The sequence below is a fragment of the Felis catus genome, chromosome B3, assembly GCF_018350175.1.
Source record: "Felis catus isolate Fca126 chromosome B3, F.catus_Fca126_mat1.0, whole genome shotgun sequence".
NCBI lineage: Eukaryota > Metazoa > Chordata > Mammalia > Carnivora > Felidae > Felis > Felis catus.
In genome coordinates this window covers 6,815,574-6,835,678 of record NC_058373.1, presented here as the reverse complement: position 1 = coordinate 6,835,678, position 20,105 = coordinate 6,815,574, and the positions used below count along the sequence as shown (strand labels likewise).

Genomic DNA, 20,105 nt, shown 5'->3' with positions numbered 1-20,105 from the left:
TGTCCCAGTACCGCTGTCGGGGCCCCCGGGCAGCAGAAGCCACACCAGTTAGTCTCCCTGTAAATGTTTACCCATGCACCCCCCGTGCACAGTCCCCGACCTTCCGTGAACTCGGCCTTTTCTGTAACTGCCAAGAGGTTTTGGCCTCTTTCCCGACCAAGCCCACCTCCGGTGTCCCCCAAACCAAAACAGTTACCCCCAGTCAATAAGTCCCTCCTTCACCCTCCAGTGCTGGGGTGACTTCATGGATTTTAAATCACAGCCTCCTATTTTTGACCCATAATTTCTGTCCCCAGGAAAGGCAGCGTCATGCCGTAGGTGAGAGCGGGGGCTGGTGCCAGATGCTTTCCTTCAAAGACTAGATCTGCCTCTTATAAGCCACTGACCCTGGGCGAGCCATTTAACTCTGTGCCTCAGTTTCCCTAGCTGTAAATGATATAGTACCTATCTCATAAGGCTGTTGTGGGATAAAATGATTTTATATACATAACACCTTTAAACAATGCCTGGCATGTATAATAGATTCTGCAGAAGAGATGTCCCAGACCGCCCTGAAATAATGTGTGTGCGTATCGAAATTGTGTAATTGATGCAGACAGCTCTTATTGAAGAAGACAGAAGCCATCTCACTGGGTTTGGGGGCGGGGGGGGCTGTCGAGGTCTAGCAAGGTTTTTGCACCAGCCTGGCCCCTCTCGGAATCTTCTAGTCCCCCTTGAGAAGGGCCAACCTGGGATGGGTCACTGGTAGGAAGGAATTCTCACCACCCTCATCTCTTTAGGTGTCTCAGCAGCGCCCTCTCCAGGAGAAGAAGAGGGTGGCACAGCCACGCCCTCTGTGGAGGACTGGATCGCTACCCAAGTGGTGCCTGGTGTGGCTGCTGTCCCCTCCGGAGAGGAGACCACAACAAGCCCAGACTTCACCACTGAGCCAGAAAACCAGACGGAATGGGAACTGGCCTACACCCCAGTGGGCACTTCCCCACCACCAGGTCTGTGTGGCTAGGGCTCTGGGGTGTGTCCTAGGGTGGGACATGTGCTCTGTGTCCCCAGCCCTCTGTGTCACACTAGCTGAATGTGCTGCTCTGGGCAACGTCAGCCCCCGCAACTGGCCTCTAGGACAACGGTCAAGGGAAGAAAGGGGCAGCCTTGTTCATAAAGCACCTCTCACTCTGTCTTCCTGCATTTACACTCCTACCTTCCAGCCTTTTAAAAACTCTCTTGTGGGAGGATCTCTAATAGAGGGTTGAGGACCCAGAGGGGTAGTTGAAAGTGTGACCGTGACCTGTCTCCTTGCTTTGTTCCTCCTTCTATGTGTCTCTTCTGGGCCAGGCATCCCCAGCCAGAACTTCCTGAGCCCCATCTGTCCTGATAAAATCAGATGAGACTCGATGGGATGAAAGCTCCTAGGCCCCTCACCCTGTTGGAAAAAGTGTTTTGTGGCCATAAGGGAAATGCTGGCTTACAGAAAGATTAACAGGTTTCCTCACTGCAGACCTTCTCGGGGCCGTTGGATATGCTAATATTTATTTATATATTTATATTTTGAGAGAGAGAGAGTACCAGCAGGGGAGGGGCAGAGAGAGAGGGAGAGAGAGAGAATCCCAAGCAGGCTCTGCACTGTTAGCACAGAGCCCGATGTGGGGCTCGAACTCATGAACCGTGAGATCGTGACCTGAGCTGAAATCAAGAGTCGGACGCTTAACCGGCTGAACCATCCAGGCATCCCCGCGTAAGGCTGAATGAAATGCACAGTAATGTGTGTGTGCTTAGTAGAGTCACCTCACCCAGGGGCACGTTCATTTGAAGGAACGAGTCCATCAGAGCTTCCCAGTTCCTCATCTAGTCACTCAGTGCACTGTTCCCCAGCAATTCAGCCGTGCTCGGCGCTCCTCTGGGTGCTAGAAACACAAAGCCTGGCCTCCCTCCATGCCAGAAGGTGAGGGTGCATCACTGGAGCCGGTGGGATTCTGGCCCAGAGACCTCACCCAGCAGCCACACCCGCCTGTGACCCTTTCCTTACCTCCCCCTTCACCAGGACAAAAATAACAGTCCTCTTTGCCTTGAGTGTGTGGCTTGGCACAGGATCCTGGCAGCAGCTAGTGGGAGTTTCCACGGGAAGGGGCTCCAACGGACCCATAGAAACATCTTGCAAACCGGTTCCCTACCACCTTGCTGATTGACCATATCAGGAACCATCTGTACTGTTATTAACTCTACGTCCTTTTCTTTAAATTGACTTGCTTTTAAAAAGAAACCTAACAAAATGGGGCCCCTGGGTGGCTTAGTCAGGTAAGTGTCCGACTTCGGCCCAGGGCATGATCTCATGGTTCGTGGGTTCGAGCCCCACGTGGGGCTCTGTGCTGACTGCTCAGAGCCTGGAGCTGCTTCGGATTCTGTGTCTCCCTCTGTCTCTGCCCCTCCCCCTCCCCTGCTCATGCTCTCTCTCAAAAATAAATAAGCATTTATATACATATGCCCAACTAAAGTCCTCCTGAATGCCACGACTGCTATCCTGAACCCCCTACCCACCGCCAAGATTCTGCCTGGAGGGATAGCACCCGCTGTGCTCAGGCTCTCTACCTAAGAAATGAGCCCAAAGGAACACGCGAGGTCCAATCCCAGCTAGGTTGTTTTTAAATGCCCAAGGAAACAACATGGAAAAAAAAAAAATAATGCAATCATGATTATTTAGCATGATGGGGCTTCTTTCCTCTGTTTTCCAAATCCTCTGTAATAGCACTCTCAGAATTGAAAAAGTTGATGTACTTGATGTATTTTTGCAAACAACACCAGCTGGCCTCCCCTGCCTTGAAGGGATGGTTTTGGATGAATGATTCTCAAACTTGAGGGGTCATCAGTGTTGTCAGAGTTCGGGGGTGGGGGAGCTTATTAAAAGATAACATGCTATGGGGCGCCTGGGTGGCGCAGTCGGTTAAGTGTCCGACTTCAGCCAGGTCACGATCTCGCGGTCCGTGAGTTCGAGCCCCGCGTCAGGCTCTGGGCTGATGGCTCAGAGCCTGGACCCTGTTTCCGATTCTGTGTCTCCCTGTCTCTCTGCCCCTCCCCCATTCATGCTCTGTCTCTCTCTGTCCCAAAAATAAATAAACGTTGAAAAAAGAAAAAAAATTAAAAAAAAAAAAAGGATAACATGCTGGGGCACCTGGGTGGCTCAGTGGGTTGAGCGTCCAACTTTGGCTCAGGTTATGATCTCATCGTTCGTGAGTTCGAGCCCCGTATCAGGCTCTCTGCTGTCAACCGGTCAGCATAGAGCCCAGTTCAGATCCTCTGTCCCCTTCCCTCTGCCCCTTCTCTGCTTGTGCTCTCCCCAAAATAAATAAATATTAAAAAAAAAAAGACAACAAGCTGGGGTGCCTGGGTGGCTCAGTCGGTTAAGTATCCAACTCTTGATTTTTGCTCAGGCCATGATCTCATTGTTCCTGAGATCGAGCCCTGGGTTGGGCTCTGCACTGAGTGTGGAGCCTGCTTAAGGTTCTCTCTCTCTCTCTCCCTCTCTCTCTCTCTCTCTCTCTCTCTCTCTCTCTTCCTCTCCCTCTCCCTCTCCCTCCCTCCCTTTGCCCCTCTTCCCCACTCGCACTCTCTCTCTCTCTCAAAAGAAATAAATAAACATTAAAAAAAAAAAAAGACAACATACCGCCCCCACCCCAGACTCCCTGAACCAGTGGGACTGGGGTGAGATCTGAGAATCTGCTCTTCTATCAAGCTCCCAGACAAGGCTGGTGTTGCTGGTTCAGAGACCACACTGCAAATCATGGATTTAGATAAGAGATCCGAGTATGGAGGTGCCTGAGAGGTGCCCTTGATTACTTTTCATGGGAGCCAGGCCCCTACTTCCATGGGGATGGCATCCCCTGGAGCCTCACAGAGCACAGCGGCCAGGTGAGGCGCTTCCTGGTCCCCTCCTTCCTTGCCTTCCCCAGACACTGAGCAAGGCTCCACTAGAAAATGTCTAAACACACCTCTCAAGCAACATTTTGCTGTGGAAGGAACGAGTAAGCTTAAATAGGGCAGGGTTACTAAATCCACACCTCATCTTTCTTCTTCCTTTCTTCCAGGGATCCCTCCAACATGGCCTCCCACCAGCGCAGCAACAGAGGAGAGCACAGAAGGCCCTTCTGGAACGGAAGTGCCCTCAGCCTCGGAGGAGCCGTCCCCCTCGGAGGAGCCAGCCCCCTCGGAGGAGCCCTTCCCCTGGGAGGAGCCATCCACCCTTGCCCCCCCAGTGCCCAGTGGGACTGAGCTGCCAGGCTCTGGGGAGGCATCCGGGGTACCCGAAGTCAGTGGTGACTTCACAGGCAGTGGAGAAGTTTCAGGACGTCTGGACTCCAGTGGACAGCCCTCAGGGGAAATTTCAAGTGGACTGCCCTCTGGAGATCTTGACTCCAGTGGTCTCACCTCTGCAGTGGGCTCAGGCCTGCCTGTGGAAAGTGGACTGGCCTCCGGGGATGAAGATAGAATTACAGGGCCCAGCATTCCTAAAGTTGGAGGTGAGGGCCTGGAGACTTCTGCCTCTGGAGTAGGAGACCTCAGCGGGCTGCCTTCTGCAGAAGGTCCAGAAGTCTCTGCCTCTGGAGTAGAGGTCCTCAGCGGGCTGCCTTCTGGAGAAGGTCCAGAAGTCTCTGCCTCTGGAGTAGGGGACCTCAGTGGACTGCCTTCTGGAGAAGGTCCAGAAGTCTCTGCCTCTGGAGTAGAGGTCCTCAGCGGGCTGCCTTCTGGAGAAGGTCCAGAAGTCTCTGCCTCTGGAGTAGGGGACCTCAGCGGACTGCCTTCTGGAGAAGGTCCAGAAGTCTCTGCCTCTGGAGTAGAGGTCCTCAGCGGGCTGCCTTCTGGAGAAGGTCCAGAAGTCTCTGCCTCTGGAGTAGAGATCCTCAGCGGGCTGCCTTCTGGAGAAGGTCCAGAAGTCTCTGCCTCTGGAGTAGGGGACCTCAGCGGACTACCTTCTGGAGAAGGTCCAGAAGTCTCTACCTCTGGAGTAGAGGTCCTCAGCGGGCTGCCTTCTGCAGAAGGTCCAGAAGTCTCTGCCTCTGGAGTAGAGGTCCTCAGCGGGCTGCCTTCTGGAGAAGGTCCAGAAGTCTCTGCCTCTGGAGTAGGGGATCTCAGTGGACTGCCTTCTGCAGAAGGTCCAGAAGTCTCTGCCTCTGGAGTAGAGGTCCTCAGCGGGCTGCCTTCTGCAGAAGGTCCAGAAGTCTCTGCCTCTGGAGTAGAGGTCCTCAGCGGGCTGCCTTCTGCAGAAGGTCCAGAAGTCTCTGCCTCTGGAGTAGAGGTCCTCAGCGGGCTGCCTTCTGCAGAAGGTCCAGAAGTCTCTGCCTCTGGAGTAGAGGTCCTCAGCGGGCTGCCTTCTGGAGAAGGTCCAGAAGTCTCTGCCTCTGGAGTAGAGGTCCTCAGCGGGCTGCCTTCTGGAGAAGGTCCAGAAGTCTCTGCCTCTGGAGTAGGGGACCTCAGCGGACTGCCTTCTGGAGAAGGTCCAGAAGTCTCTGCCTCTGGAGTAGAGGTCCTCAGCGGGCTGCCTTCTGGAGAAGGTCCAGAAGTCTCTGCCTCTGGAGTAGAGGTCGTCAGCGGGCTGCCTTCTGGAGAAGGTCCAGAAGTCTCTGCCTCTGGAATAGGGGACCTCAGTGGACTTCCTTCTGGAAGAGAAGGTCTAGAGACCTCTGCCTCTGGAGTAGGGGACCTCAGCGGGCTGCCTTCTGGAATAGAGGGTCATCCAGAGACTTCTGCTTCTGGAGTAGGGGACCTCAGTGAATTTTATTCTGGAGGGGAGGGTCTGGAGACCTCTGCTTCTGGAGCTGAGGAACTCAGTGGGTTGCCTTCTGGAAAAGAAGACTTGATTGGGTCAGCTTCCGGAGACTTGGACTTAGGCAGAATACCTTCTGGAACTCCAGGAAGTGGGCAAGCTCCAGAAGCAAGTGGCCTTCCATCTGGATTTAGTGGTGAGTATTCTGGGGTGGACCTTGGAAGTGGCCCATCCTCTGGCCTACCTGACTTTAGTGGACTTCCCTCTGGATTCCCAACCATCTCCCTGGTGGATACTACATTGGTGGAAGTGGTCACAGCCACCACTGCAAGTGAACTGGAAGGGAGGGGGACTATTGGCATTAGTGGTGCCGGAGAAACATCTGGGCTGCCCTTAAGCGAGTTGGACATTAGTGGGGCAGTTAGCGGACTCCCATCAGGAGCTGAACTCAGTGGCCAAGCCTCTGGGTCTCCTGACACCAGTGGGGAAACATCTGGATTCTTTGGTGTCAGTGGACAGCCATCAGGATTTCCTGACATCAGCGGGGGAACATCTGGGCTTTTTGAAGTCAGTGGGCAGGCATCAGGGTTTTCTGGGGAAACATCTGCAGTGACTGAGCTCAGTGGACTGGTCTCCGGCCAACCAGATGTCAGTGGAGAAGCTTCTGGAGTTCTTTCTGGCAGTGGTCAACCATTTGGCATAACCGACCTGAGTGGGGAAACATCTGGGGTCCCTGGTGTCAGTGGCGCGACCTCTGGAATCCCTGACCTGGTTCCCAGTGCCGTGAGTGGCAGCGGTGCATCTTCTGGCATTACATTTGTGGACACCAGTTTGGTCGAAGTGACCCCAACTACATTTAAAGAAGAAGAAGGCTTGGGGTCTGTGGAACTCAGTGGACTCCCTTCAGGGGAGGCAGGTCTGTCAGGCACATCTGGGATCATGGATGTCAGTGGACAGTCTTCTGGAGCAGTTGACTCCGGCGGGTTTACCTCCCCGCCTCCAGAATTCAGTGGCCTGCCAAGTGCAGTAGCTGAGGTCAGTGGAGAATCCTCCGGGGCAGAGATCGGGAGCAGCCTGCCCTCAGGAGCATATGACGGCAGTGGACTTGCTTCTGGTTTCCCCACTGTCTCTCTTGTAGACAGGACTTTGGTGGAATCTGTAACCCAGGCTCCAACAGCCCAAGAAGCAGGAGAAGGGCCTTCGGGCATTGTGGAACTCAGTGGTGCCCATTCTGGAGCACCAGACGTGTCTGGAGACCATTCGGGATTTTTGGACCCGAGCGGGCCGCGGTCCGGGCTGGTGGAGCCCAGTGGGGAGCCATCAAGTACTCCGTATTTTAGTGGGGACTTTTCTGGCACTGTGGATGTAAGTGGCGAATCTTCTGCGGCCACGGGCACCGGTGGAGGGGCCTCAGGACTTCCAGAAGTCACTTTAATCACTTCTGAGTTCGTGGAGGGTGTCACTGAACCAACCGTGTCCCAGGAACTTGCACAAAGACCCCCTGTGACACACACACCCCGGCTTTTCGAGTCCAGTGGAGAAGCCTCTGCGTCTGGGGAAATTAGTGGAGCCACCCCAACGTTCCCCGGGTCTGGGGTAGGATCGGTCCCGGAATCCAGCAGCGAGACACCTGCCTTTCCTGAGGCTGGAGCGGGGGCTTCTGCTGCCCCTGAGGCGAGCGGAGGGGCTTCTGGGTCCCCTGATGTAAGTGAAGCCACCTCCACCTTCCCCGACGCTGATGTGGAGGGAGGCTCAGGCCTGGCGGTGAGCGGCAGCACCTCAGCCTTTCCGGAAGGCCCCGGGGAGGGCTCGGCCACCCCGGAAGCACGGGAGGAGCCAACCACCACCCACGATGTGGGCACAGAGGCATCGGGCTGGGCTTCGGCCACTCCGATGGCTTCTGGAGACAGGACTGAAATCGGCGGAGACCTGTCTGGTCACACGTCAGGGCTGGACGTGGTCATCAGCACCAGCGTGCCAGAGTCTGAATGGACCCAGCAGACCCAGCGCCCTGCAGAGGCACACCTAGAAATCGAGTCCTCAAGCCCCTTGCACTCAGGAGAAGAGACCCAAACAGCCGAAACAGCCACCTTCCCCACAGATGCTTCCATCCCAACTCCTCCAGGAGGGACAGATGAATCCGCGGTAACCGTTGCAGGTATTGTTGGGATTTCTTTTTTCCTTAAATGTGTTCGGGGAGTTCAGGCTGTAGCATAGTAGGAGGCAGTGTAAATTCAAGCTTCACTACAGATTCGCTGTGCAGCCTCAGGTAAGTTTCTTAACCTCTCTGAGCCTCCCCTGTAAAATGAGAATAGTACCAGGGACTATTAAACAGGATATAAATATATACCGAGCAAGCACTTAGCATCCTGCTTCTCACATGGCACACACTTAGTGATTAGTGGTTGTTTCTGTTACAATGGCGTTACATCACAAGAACATTGATATGTGAATTCAACTATCTGTACTTGGCAGAGGGAGAGAGGAGGATGACTGTTTACACGATGCTAGAAATTCTACTCACGCCCCTTCCCCGTGGAGTTTCTCTTTCTTCGTGAGAGGAGAGAACGAATCTGATGACATCTATGCCCAGATATTTATTTCGTGTAGGGGTAAGACCTGCACAATTTAGGAAAGTATGAAGTGTCATCTTGGCGGTCCTAAAGTGTCATTTAGTCCCCACCCCAGTACAGGTGACTTCTCTGTACAATGGTGATGGTCTCACCTCGACGCAGCCCAGGCGCCAGGCACTGGAAGCCGATGATTTTCCCCTGCTTTTTGCCTTGGGATCCCTTGCCCCTCCCTCTGGGCCGAGAGACCTTTCCCGGTCAAAGAGCCCCACCCCCTCCCCCAGGATGCTAGGGCTAGGTGCCCAAGAAGGACAGAGACTCCAAAAACATGCTGACCCAAAGCGGCCTTGTGGGCTCCAGGGGTCCCTGTGCCCCGACCTTGAGGTCACAACCCCAGGCCGCTGTGTTCTTGACGCTCAGCGTCTCTCTGAGAGCCGCAGCCCCTGCCAGGTCCTGTGCCAAGGAGCCCTGTGGCAGTGCAGTCTGCCAGGAGACAGAGGGACACATCACATGCCTGTACCCCCCTGGCCCCACCGGCAAGAACTGCAACATAGGTAAGACCCTCATCGGCCGTGGGGGTGCAGGCAGGGGCAGGAGGGCGACTCCTTCGTCCCTAGAAGGGGCCGCAGGTCAGAGGAGGCAACCGAGGCCAGCGGAGGCTCGGGCTTCTCAGACCGGAGAGGAGAGGTATGCAGTGACGCGTCAGTGTAGAAGCCACAGGGTAAACATTCTACTCTACGTGGAGTTTAGGAGATAAAGTTCAAGTAGTTAAACTAAAAGGTAGTTCATCTTTTTGTTAAGCCAAAGATTGTTTTTAAATTTTTTTAATGTTTATTTTTTTTTTCAACGTTTATTTATTTTTGGGACAGAGAGAGACAGAGCATGAACGGGGGAGGGGCAGAGAGAGAGGGAGACACAGAATCGGAAACAGGCTCCAGGCTCTGAGCCATCAACCCAGAGCCTGACGCGGGGCTCGAACTCCCGGACCGCGAGATCGTGACCTGGCTGAAGACGGACGCTTAACCGACTGCGCCACCCAGGCGCCCCTTTTTAATGTTTATTTTGAGAGAGAGACAGACAGAGCATGAGCGGGGGAGAAGCAGAGAGAGAGGGAGACACAGAATCCGAAGCAGGCTCCAGGCTCCCAGCTGTCAGCTCAGAGCCCGACACGAGGCTCGAACTCATGGACCGTGAGATCATGACCTGAGCCAAAGTCGGATGCTTAACTGACTGAGCCACCCAGGCGCCCCAAGCCAAAGATTGTTTTATGAGTCAAACACAACATATGCTTGAATTTTGAAGGGAAAACATCACTTCTGAGAAGTGTGGAGCGGGGATGTAGACGGGAAAGAGCAGGTCATGCCTCCGAGAGGGCTGTCTTGCATCGGGCCGAGCCACCCTCTCTGTGAAAGCGCTGCAGACCCCTCCGTGCCTGGCCCTGGGTGGGGTTTGGGTCCCCTTCTTGCCCTGAGGGAAACGGCAGGCAGTACTTACTTGTCACCCCCAGCTCCAGGGTTCACGGTGGCAAGTCGGCCGTGACCTGGCAGCCCCCTGCCCCTGGGCACCCACCACCCTGGCGCCCTCTGTCCTTAGCCATGGGTGAAGCAGCCTGTGGGACAGGTGAGGAGCCTGGGGAGTCCTCTGACTGGAGGTGGCGCCCCGAACGAGATGATGAGAATCTACCCGTGTTCCCCGAACACTTGGAGGTCTGTGGCCATGCGAACACTTCATCTTGTCAGATCGCCACCCGGCAGGGAAGAGATGCCCAGTTACCTCCAAGCTCATTCTCTTGGGTTGGGTCTCCGCACTGCCCCCACGCCCTCACCCCAGCCTCTGTCCCAGGGTCTTTCCTAGGACATGTGCAAAATCAGAGCCATGAGTCCTGGGGGGAAGCAAATACTACTAGACAAATAGGGCTGGGCACCTATCCTCCAGTAGCCATTACATCGTGCACAAGGAAAGATTTTTGTGTTTGTATATATTGACATATATGTAAATACCTCCTAATATATGCTCATGTGATACAAATATGCTGTATATACACAGCATACACAGGAAATATTCTGTATAAACAGGCACTAGGTTGACTATGAATTCACTCTTTTCTCCACTTGGGTCAGCCTCTGGCCAAGTGTCAAGGCCGTGACTAAGAGCACTGGGGGCCTCTGTGGCCAGAGGGGTGGACTCTCCTAGGACGGTCCTGGCCCTGCCACCTAGGAGGCAGTATGTCACAGGGCCACAGTCACCTCAGGGGCTAGAGTCACGTCCCTCGTCATCCACCTTGATGGGAGGGCAGGGCACTGCCTCTGTCCTGAGAGAGGCTGCCCCTGCAGGAACCCTGGGGAGACCCTGTGTGTGTGCTTTCCAGCTAGTGGGGCTCTGACTCCTCGGTCAGCAGTGGGAATGGCTCTGTCTGTCCTGTGAGTGGCAGCCCTGGTGGACATCATGTCTGGTGTGCAAGCACTTCCTCCCTCCGGGTGTGCGGGGGGGAGGACAGCAGGGCCGCCTGTCTCGAGTGAGGTGTTAAGGGAGCTCAGCCTGAGTCGGAGAGGAGCAGACTCGGAGCCCAGCAGGACTTCCTGGACAGTTGCCAGGACCAGAACGCCCTCGCCCTCTTTTCGTGTCTTCTGACACCTCCCTCCATCCTCAGCAACTCCTTCCCTAAGCAAAAACGGGACACTGGGATCAGAAGTCACAGCAGGGCTCATGAAATGAGAAGTGGGTGGCAATCGACCCTAATTGATCTGCTGGAAGGACAGCCCTTCTCTGACCGGGTGTATTTCCAAAGGGCTTTCTTCCCCACGACTTCCTCCCAGACAGCTCTGTGGGTAGCTTGGCAGTTATCCCCCTTTGAAACGGAAGCACAGAGCGGTCAAGTAATTTCCCTCACCCCTTTGAGTGAGTCAAATGCAGAACAGGGGTCTTCATTCACTTGTTTAACACGCTCAGCCAAGTAGGAAGCTCCCTCTTGAACATAATAATCAGTTGCCGGTCTTAAAGAGCCGGAAGATGAACTTCAGGGCGACCAGAATGGAGAGAGGTTTTAGAAGTGGGGCTTGGCCAGTGAGAAACCCACAGCCGAGCCCTTAGTACCTCGTTTGTAATAGGGTCAATCAAAGGTAGTGGTTCTCAGCTTTAGAAAATTCTGAGGCCTGGGGTCCCACGCCCACAGATTCTGATTGAAATGGTCCTGTGACCTTGGCACTGGGTTGTTTTCTTTTATTTATTGTTTTTAATGTTTAGGTGGGGGGAGGGGCAGAGAAAGAAGGAGAGAGAATCCCAAGTAGGCTTCTCCCTGTCAGCGCAGAGCCCGACGCAGGGCTTGAACTCAGGAACGGTGAGATCTGGCAGGGGAGGGGGTTAAGACCACCCAGGTGACTCCACTGTGCGGTCAGTGCTGAGAAACTGAGGAATAAGGAATACCTGAGTACAGCATCTGGCCCAAAAAAGTATTAATAAAAATTACTTCTGCTTCCCCATCTCTTACTCTGCTGGTTAGGGAAAGCTTTATCATCCCAAAGAGCAGGTGTCGAGGATGCTTCCGAAAGGCCGGAGGAGCATGCTAATCTCCACAGGTGACCCACTGTTGTCCTGTGCTGGGACTGGGAAACACAGGCTGTTGAAAGACTATAGGTCAGTGTTCTCCGGGCGCCAGAGGGAGCAAGCTATAGCATTATTCCTGTGGCAGTGTTTGAATACTCAGGGTCATCTTTCACCTAATAAGTGAGGTTGGAGGCTGTGTTTCGTCCTTAAAAGAAAGTATTTGAGGGGCGCCTGGGAGGCGCAGTCGGTTAAGCGTCCGACTTCAGCCAGGTCACGATCTCGCGGTCCGTGAGCTCGAGCCCCGCGTCGGGCTCTGGGCTGATGGCTCAGAGCCTGGAGCCTGTTTCCGATTCTGTGTCTCCCTCTCTCTCTGCCCCTCCCCCGTTCATGCTCTGTCTCTCTCTGTCCCAAAAATAAATAAACGTTGAAAAAAAAATTTTTTTTTAAAAAGTATTTGACAGTTGCCATCAGCTTGTTTCGTCAACATGCCATAGACAAGTTCTTGACAAATTATTCATCTGTACTCTTGATGACTATTCAGTTTCTTTAGCGATTAGAAGCAGGGCTATGCCACTCCCATCCACTTAAAAAGCAGCAGCAGGGCCACCTGGGTGACTCAGTCGGTTAAGCATCCGACTCTTGACTTCGGTTCAGGTCACGATCTCATGGTTTGTGAGATCGAACCCTGTGTCAAGCTGTGCGCTGAATGCAGAGCCTGCTTGGGATTTTTCTCTCTCCCTCTCTCTCTGCCTCTTCCCCTGATCACACTCTCTCTTTCTCTCAAAATAAGTAAATAAACTTTAAAAAAAAAAAAAAAGGCGGCAGCATCCGCCCCACCTATGTTGCTGACATTTGCTGAGCTTTCTGGCTCTGAGGTTTTAAACCCTGTTGCTCCTTGGAATCACCTGGATGCTTTTTTTTTAAAGTCACTGCACCTGGGCCCCACCTGGAGCTACTCTGATGCGATCATTGGTCTGAAGAGGGTCTCTGGCATTGGTATTTTTTAAAAATCCTTTTTAAAGACGTGTTAACTACAGGGTGTAACTACGTGTACACCCGTGGGAACATGCTACCTCACGTCCAATTTCCCGGCCATCCCTGGTGCCGGGTGGATTTCTCTAAACTCTGGGGTTGGAAGGGCGTGAACTTAAAATTTAATCAGCCTCTTTTCGCTCTTAACCACCATTCTCCGTTTTGTAGGCTTGAGACTCCGATCTATGATCTGACACGGTCTCTTCCCCTAGAGCAGAAATGTTTGAAGTTCAGCGAAATCTTAGCCCTGGGTGGGGAAAATGCTTTCAAAGCAAGTGAAAATACAAGGTTACAAGTGAAAACACGAATCACACCTTCATGACGTAACTAAAAAGTCTACAGGCAGGTTTTAACAGGGAATTAAGGTTGGCCCTTGAATAGCACTGGGGGTTGGGGGTGCAGCCCCCATATGGTCGACAATCTGCATATAAATTCTGACCCCCCCCCACTACTAATAGCCTACTGTGGACCAGAAGCCTTCGTGATAACATAAACAATCGATTAATACTTATTTTGTATGTTCTGAGTATTATATGGAACTCTTTTTTTTTTTAATGTTTTATTTATTTTTGAGAGAGAGAGAGCATGAGCAGGGAAGGGCAGAGAGAGAGAGGGAGAGAGGATCCGAAGCAGGCTTTGTGCTGACAGCAGTGAGCCCAATGCGGGGCTGGAACTCACAGGCTGTGAGATCACAACCTGAGCTGAAGTCAGACGCTCAATCGACCGAGCCACCCAGGTGCTTCTATGTATTGTATTCTTATAATAAAATAAGCTAGAGAAAAGAACATCATGGGGGGGTCGGGCACCTAGTTGCCTCAGTCAGTAGAGTGTGTGACTCCTGAGCTTGGGGTCATGAGTTTAAGCCCCACGTGGGGCATAGAACTTAATTTAAAAAAAGGAAGAGAAAATACATTTACAGTACTGTACTGTAAAAAATCTGCAAGTGGACCTACACACAAACCCATGTTGTTCAAAGGTCAACTATAATTGAATTTAAGAAGCAGGATATTAAAGTTACATTCAGGATCAACCTTTAGAAATATAAGACTTGAGGGGCGCCTGGGTGGCGCAGTCGGTTAAGCGTCCGACTTCAGCCAGGTCACGATCTCGCGGTCCGCGAGTTCGAGCCCCGCATCGGGCTCTGGGCTGATGGCTCAGAGCCTGGAGCCTGTTTCCGATTCTGTGTCTCCCTCTCTCTCTGCCCCTCCCCCATTCATGCTCTGTCTCTCTCTGTCCCAAAAATGAATAAACGTTGAAAAAAAAAATTAAAAAAAAAAAGAAATATAAGACTTGATTGTACAATTATAGCATACTGTTTAGTGATGTTTATTTTTTTAAGTTTGTTTATTTTTGAGAGAGAGAGAGAGTAGGAGCAGGAAAGAGACAGACAAGGAGAGAGAGAGAAAATCCCAAGCAAGCTTCACACTGTCAGTACAGAGCCCAGCATGGGGCTTGAACCCACAAACTGTGAGATCATGACCTGAGCCAAAACCAAGAATGACTGAGCCACCCAAGCGTCTCGTTATGTTTTTTTTTTTAAGTTTTTAAAATTTATTGTGTGTGAGAGAGCAAATGGAAGGGGCAGAGAGAGGGGAGAGAGAATCCCAAGCAGGCCCTGCACTGTCAGCACAGACCCCAGTGTGGGGCTCGAACTCACGGACCATGAGAACATGACCTTAGCTGAAACCAAGAATCCGACGCTTAACTGACTGAGCCACCCAGGCATCCCCTATCCTGTTTATGTTAAAAGCAAATTGGAACTGATAAATATCTTCTTGCAACCCTCCTATCAATTGTGATAGACCAGAAAGGAAATGTATTTACTCGGGTCTGTCCATCTGATTGATCCTAGGTCTTTGCAGGGTGCAGAACATCCACTGGGTTAAGAAATGGTCTCTGTGCTTCTTGAGGGGATTTTCTCCCATCTTTGTCCAGGAAAGTTGTGTCCAGGATCACCACATATAGCTGCACAGGTTGTACACTGAACAACTTGAGGGTTACCATTGATATCACAGTCTTTATGATTGGCAACTCCTTCAGTTGGGTATCACCTGAGTAAAATACCTGCTGTCACTCAGCCTTTTCTATGAGCCAAATAAAGTCCCTCTCCCTTGGAGGGTCTTAGGCTCTGACAGGAGCAAAATCCAGACAAGACCTGTCCAGCATGGAGGCCTGAGGTCTCCAATTCAGATGCCAAAGTGATCACTTGGAAATATCTTTATTCCCCTTGCCTTTACCGGGGGATTCTCTGTTATTTTCTCCCCTAAGTTGGAGGTATCTCTAGAGGGCCTGGTTCCGGAACAAATCATCCCTTTTGGTGATAGTAGTAGGGAGAGGACTCAGTTCTGACACTCCCCAGGGTTCCTGCTCAGAGATGACAGGGGAACCCTTGGCCGGTGCAGCAGAAATGGTAACGAGGCGCTGAGATCCAAGACTTCGGTGTCCCTCTCCCCCCCCAGGGGACAGAGGCCCAACTTCCAGCCTCAGTGTCGGATTCTTCCACCTCTTCCAGTCTGTCCCCCTGGCTTACCTACGTGGGCAGGCCACTTCTCGTGTTCCCCTACCTGTACTGCGACATGTGACCCCTGTGCCCCATAGGGCTCCTGGGAGGGTCACGTGTGGGGGACACTTAGCATCTGGCTCAGGGAAGATTGTGAAAGACCGGTTCCTTCTCTTTCCTCTCTTCCTTCATGCGGTCTGCCCATTGCCCAAAGCCCTTCCGTCCCCCGCCCTCTGTCACCCTGTCTGGGGTCCCCCATTCTGTGCTCAGCCCAGCTCAACTCCTCTTGCGGTTCCAGAAGATGAGCAATGTCCCAACTGCCCTTCAAGAAAGAGGTGGGCACTGCCAGGCTGCGGTGGCTCTTCCAGCCAGAGGGAGAGGGAGCTCCCGGGAAAGCCCCACAGGGGACGCTCAGCCCTCTTCCTCCGGCTGAAGGCCCCCCCGCTCTAAACTGCCCAGCTGACACCCACGGGCTCTCTGGTCTTCTCATTGGTGAACCCCGGGCCCTGCACAACACAGCTTCTGAACCCAGGAACTGGTTCCCCGAGTTGCGGTCTCTCACCCTGCTCAGATTGTGTGCCAAAGCCAGGAGGGAAAGGACACTGCCGACCCCCCACCCCCACCCCCCGGGGCCTCAGGCCACCTGGGGGCCAATGATGTGAAGGGAGCCACTTGGCCTGACTTCCTGCCCCTCCCCCACGGTTGGCCAGAGGCCCCAGGGCCGATGTCTGGCTCTTCTCCCACAGGCCACTCCTGTCCCCTGCTCTGTAGAACTGCTTTAGCGCCTACATTTGCTTAATCCCCCCTCGCCCAGGTGCTTCCTGTGACCCATAATGACGCTTAGTGGACAAAAGAGAACAGGGGCTCTCCTGGAGCAGGAGAGCAGCCCCAGCTTCCGCCCAGCCCACCGGCCTGACCTATTGCTGCTACTGCTGCTGCTGGGAATCCTGGTGCATGCTGGGAATCCAAGTGCATGCTGGGACTCCGGTCAGTTCCTCCATGCATTTTGGTTTCGCTTGGAACAGTTCCGACCTTGGAACTGTTGGTTTCTAGTCCGTGGTGTGCACTCCCCGCGATGAAGGTAAGAACTCCGTGGGAACAGAGAGACTCCTGAGGACTTGAGTGCGTGGGAACCGGCCACCCACTGCACAAACCCAACTCTGATCCTGAAGACGTCTACTGTGCACCAGCTAGCAAAAAGGATCCACAAGAAAGTGTTCTTGACTTCTTAGGAGGAGACTGACTCTAAGGTCTAGGCTGCTGCTATGAGAGGCGAGAACTAATCCTGGAACATGTGCAAGACGCTGCTCACGTGGACGCCACCCGTGGATATGTCGGGTCCTGAAGGTGGTGCAAACACAGCTGCACACACTGAGGCTTTGCCATATATCGTGATGCCCCATGAGCCAGCGGCACCCATTCATTGAAGCATCTTATTGACCCCCTGGGAAGAAGAGCTTCATAAGACCTTTTAGCAAGTTCCCAGGGGAAGTACCCCAGAAAAAAACCCAGCAGCGGTCTTTATGATGTAAATACGAAGAGAGTAAAAGGTCCCCGGGTCTCTGGCTTCTCAGAAAGACACGGAAAAACTGGATTAGGAGATCCAGTTCTCACCTTGGCTACTGAATGAAAATTTGAGGCGAAGACCAATGACTTAACAGCTCAAGTCCCACAAAGAGGTTGGATCAGAAAGAACATCTTGGGCCCGAAGAACAAAAGGGAGGAAGAGTGTGTCTGGGAGGAATAAGCCTGCCGTACCTCAGGGTGATAGGTGGCCGCTTACTAAGTGGCTCACCAACTTTATTTAAATTAGAGATTGCAGGGGAGAGGGGCAGAGGGGGAGAGAAAGAGAGAGAGAGAGAGAGAGAGAGAGAGAGAGAATCTCAAGCAGGTTCCATGTTCAGCATGGATCCCAATGCGGGGCTCGATCCCACGACCCCAGGATCACGACCCAAGCTGAAATCAAGAGTCAGATGGTCAACCCACTGAGCCACGCGGGTGCCCCAGTGGCTCCCCAGCTTCAAACATTGGTTTCTCACTGGCCAGAATGGAGCCCCTCTAGAAACTGTGACTCACTGGAGGTGTCCACGTTCTAAGGCCCTCAGCTGGAAGGAACATGGGAAAATGTTGGGCTGGTTTCTCTTCCTCCCGTGAAGAGAATGATGCTGGCTTCATCTTTCTTAGATACTCTAGAATCTGATTTACTGAAGACAGCGATGGTATCTGCAACCCCCCAAAACTGAAGGAGTCTCATGAGAATATCCCATGGTGCCGTTCTCTCCTGGCTCAGTACCCTGCAGACCACTTCTGGCTTTTTGTCCTCGTACTCCATGCATGGCCTTGCCCTCTGGCCTTGGTTCATAACTACAGAGAAGATAGGAAAAGAAAAGAGTTCTAACCAGACTTCAAGAACTTGACCTCCAGGGTCCTCGCTCAGCACCATGTTCAGAGCCGGTTCAGACCCCAAGGCCTCTTGAAATAGTCACCGGAGAAGGCATCTTGGAGGAGCCGTGCAATGGGTGTTTGCCTTCAGAAGCACCAGATCTCTTCACCACTGGGAAACCTGGCTGCGGTGCTCCCAGCTTGCCCGTCGAGAATCACACACATCCAGGAAAACCCTTGTTGGATCTTTGGCTCAGCGCTCCAATATGGCGGCAACAGCAGCAGCAGCAGCAGCAACAGTTCTTAGGAAATCCAGCCACCCCTCCCAGGGCTCTGGAGAGCAGCAGGGCTGGCCACCCGTAAAGAACCTACAATGCTTTCAAAGCTGGAGTTGCTGGCAGGAGTCCTAATGGTGGCCCTTGGTTTCTTGCAGACATTGATGAGTGCCTCTCAAGCCCTTGTCTGAATGGAGCCACCTGCGTGGACGCCATCGACTCTTTCACATGCTTATGCCTTCCCAGCTACCGAGGGGACCTGTGTGAGATTGGTACGGCCGTCTCGGCTTCAGCTAATGTTACTAACTGCTGCACCCCCTCCTTCTCCTTCACCCTTCCCTTCTAACCACAGGCTCTGGGCCCTGGCTGGGGGCCCCCAGGGTCCCTCCAGACAGCCATTTCAGGGGCCACGACCGAGAAGTCTGCCTCACTCACTCCCACTCTTCCTGCTGTTCCTTGTGGCAGCCCTCCTCCGGGGCATTGGCTGATCTGACCGCAGGAGAGACACGCAGGCCGGGCCAGCCTGCACTTTGGAAGGTGGGGCTCTGGGGGACCTTTAAAACACTAACCTTCTTCAGGGCTTCCAGACCTGCTGAGACCGCATCGAGGTCGGTGCATGCATCAGACTAAGAGGACAGAGCTGATCCCGTGCCTTTGTCTTGAAGGAAGCTGTGGGTGGGAGTCATTAATTGGTTCTCGCTCCAAATGACACCAAAGATCTTCCAGCAGTCATGAGCATGCGTCTGCCCGCTCTATTGCCCGTGGGACCTCCGCGGCCCCTCTGTGGCCTCGGGAGCCACCATGCCACACTGGCCACGCCGCCTCCCTCTTCTGTGGCAAGAGCTGTGTTCTGTCTGCCTGAGAGCTCCCGTGTCACCAGCAGGCTCAAGTCATGCTTGAGCAGGGACTGCTGCCCGTCACCTTGCCACCAGCACCATGACAGCTGCCATGTCAGTCAGTGCCACTCCGGCCCATGCTTCCTTTCCCCCCACTCCCGCGAGGCAAAAGGCTGGCCAGAGACGACAGAGCCTCACTGCAAGGGGCAGGGGCTGAGTTTCCCCCTCCTGGGCCTTGCCAACCCCCTGCTCCTGCACCAGGGCCGGGCTCTGCCAGGGGAGCTGTGTGCCCGGAACTTCCCAGGGCCGGCTGGAGCCCTCGGCTCTCTCACCTCTGGTGCTCCTGGTCTGCCCCCTGCCCTCCAGGATCTCAGGGCCATCCCCACTCAGAAAGGGGGAGATGGGGCTTGTAGTTACTAGCTACAGTAACCCCCACAGAACTAGAAGCGTGCCGGGGTTCAAAACCATTTTCTGTGACCCCTCAAGCTAAATGTCCCAGAAACTTCCAGAAAGCAGATGAAACCCCTGGGCAATCTCCCTTGGGTCCTAAGCAGGGTGGGGAGGAGTTTCGGATTGCATGTTCCTCGGAGGCACCGCTAAGGTTACGGGCCGGCGGAGGAACTTTAGGCTTCTGGAAGAAAAGGCCCGGACCCTCTTCTTACCCTGCCGCCTCCCACTCTCCACCTCCGCCCCAGGAAACTGGTGCATGGGGTCTTGGCCCGGGGGCTGGGAGGGAGGGGAGAGTCATAAGGCTTCTCTCCCCAGGATGCCAAAATATTTGCGCAGAGGACAAGCATCTGGCGTGTCCTCACGGACAACAGCTCTTAGATGCCAGACCAGGAAGGGAGGTGCTCTGCCAGACTGCAGGCAGGGTCTCCACGGGGCTCTGCACTCTGGCGGGGCACAGAGACGGTGCCGGGTCGCCCAGCTAAGCCAAGCCAGGCTCCGTCTCTTCTCCCGGTCCTGTCCCGCCGGTGTTTCGTGGCTCGGCTCCTGGCCCTGCTGCTCCTTCCGGGCTCCCTGCAATTCGGTCAGTGTCTCCCCAGAGCCACCATCCTGCATGCCCCGCACCCTCCCGGAGCAGCTGTGGCCTCCGGGTTTGCCTGCTCAGCTCGGCCCTCAGCCCTTCCGGCCCTGGAATGAGGTCTCTGGTCTCCCCCGGACGCCGAGCTACCTCTTTGCAGGCACCTTCTTTCCAGACCTTGGCCTCGCTCCATG

At 53.8% G+C, this 20,105-nt stretch overlaps 1 protein-coding gene across 4 annotated transcripts in view; it reads left to right on the top strand.

The window, feature by feature from the left end:
• The window catches only part of ACAN (aggrecan), a 69,124-nt gene that overhangs the window by 43,942 nt on the left and 5,077 nt on the right, over positions 1-20,105 (top strand). Inside the window, exons 11-14 of one of the 4 annotated variants that reach the window (XM_045058818.1) lie at positions 780-989; positions 4,074-5,024; positions 5,139-7,907; positions 18,210-18,323. In XM_045058818.1, coding sequence (XP_044914753.1) covers positions 780-989; positions 4,074-5,024; positions 5,139-7,907; positions 18,210-18,323 — 4,044 coding nt within the window. Of the gene's footprint in view, positions 1-779; positions 990-4,073; positions 7,908-8,759; positions 8,874-18,209; positions 18,324-20,105 lie in introns of all 4 variants that reach the window. The other 3 variants (XM_045058819.1, XM_045058816.1, XM_045058817.1) reach the window with 3 other exon arrangements.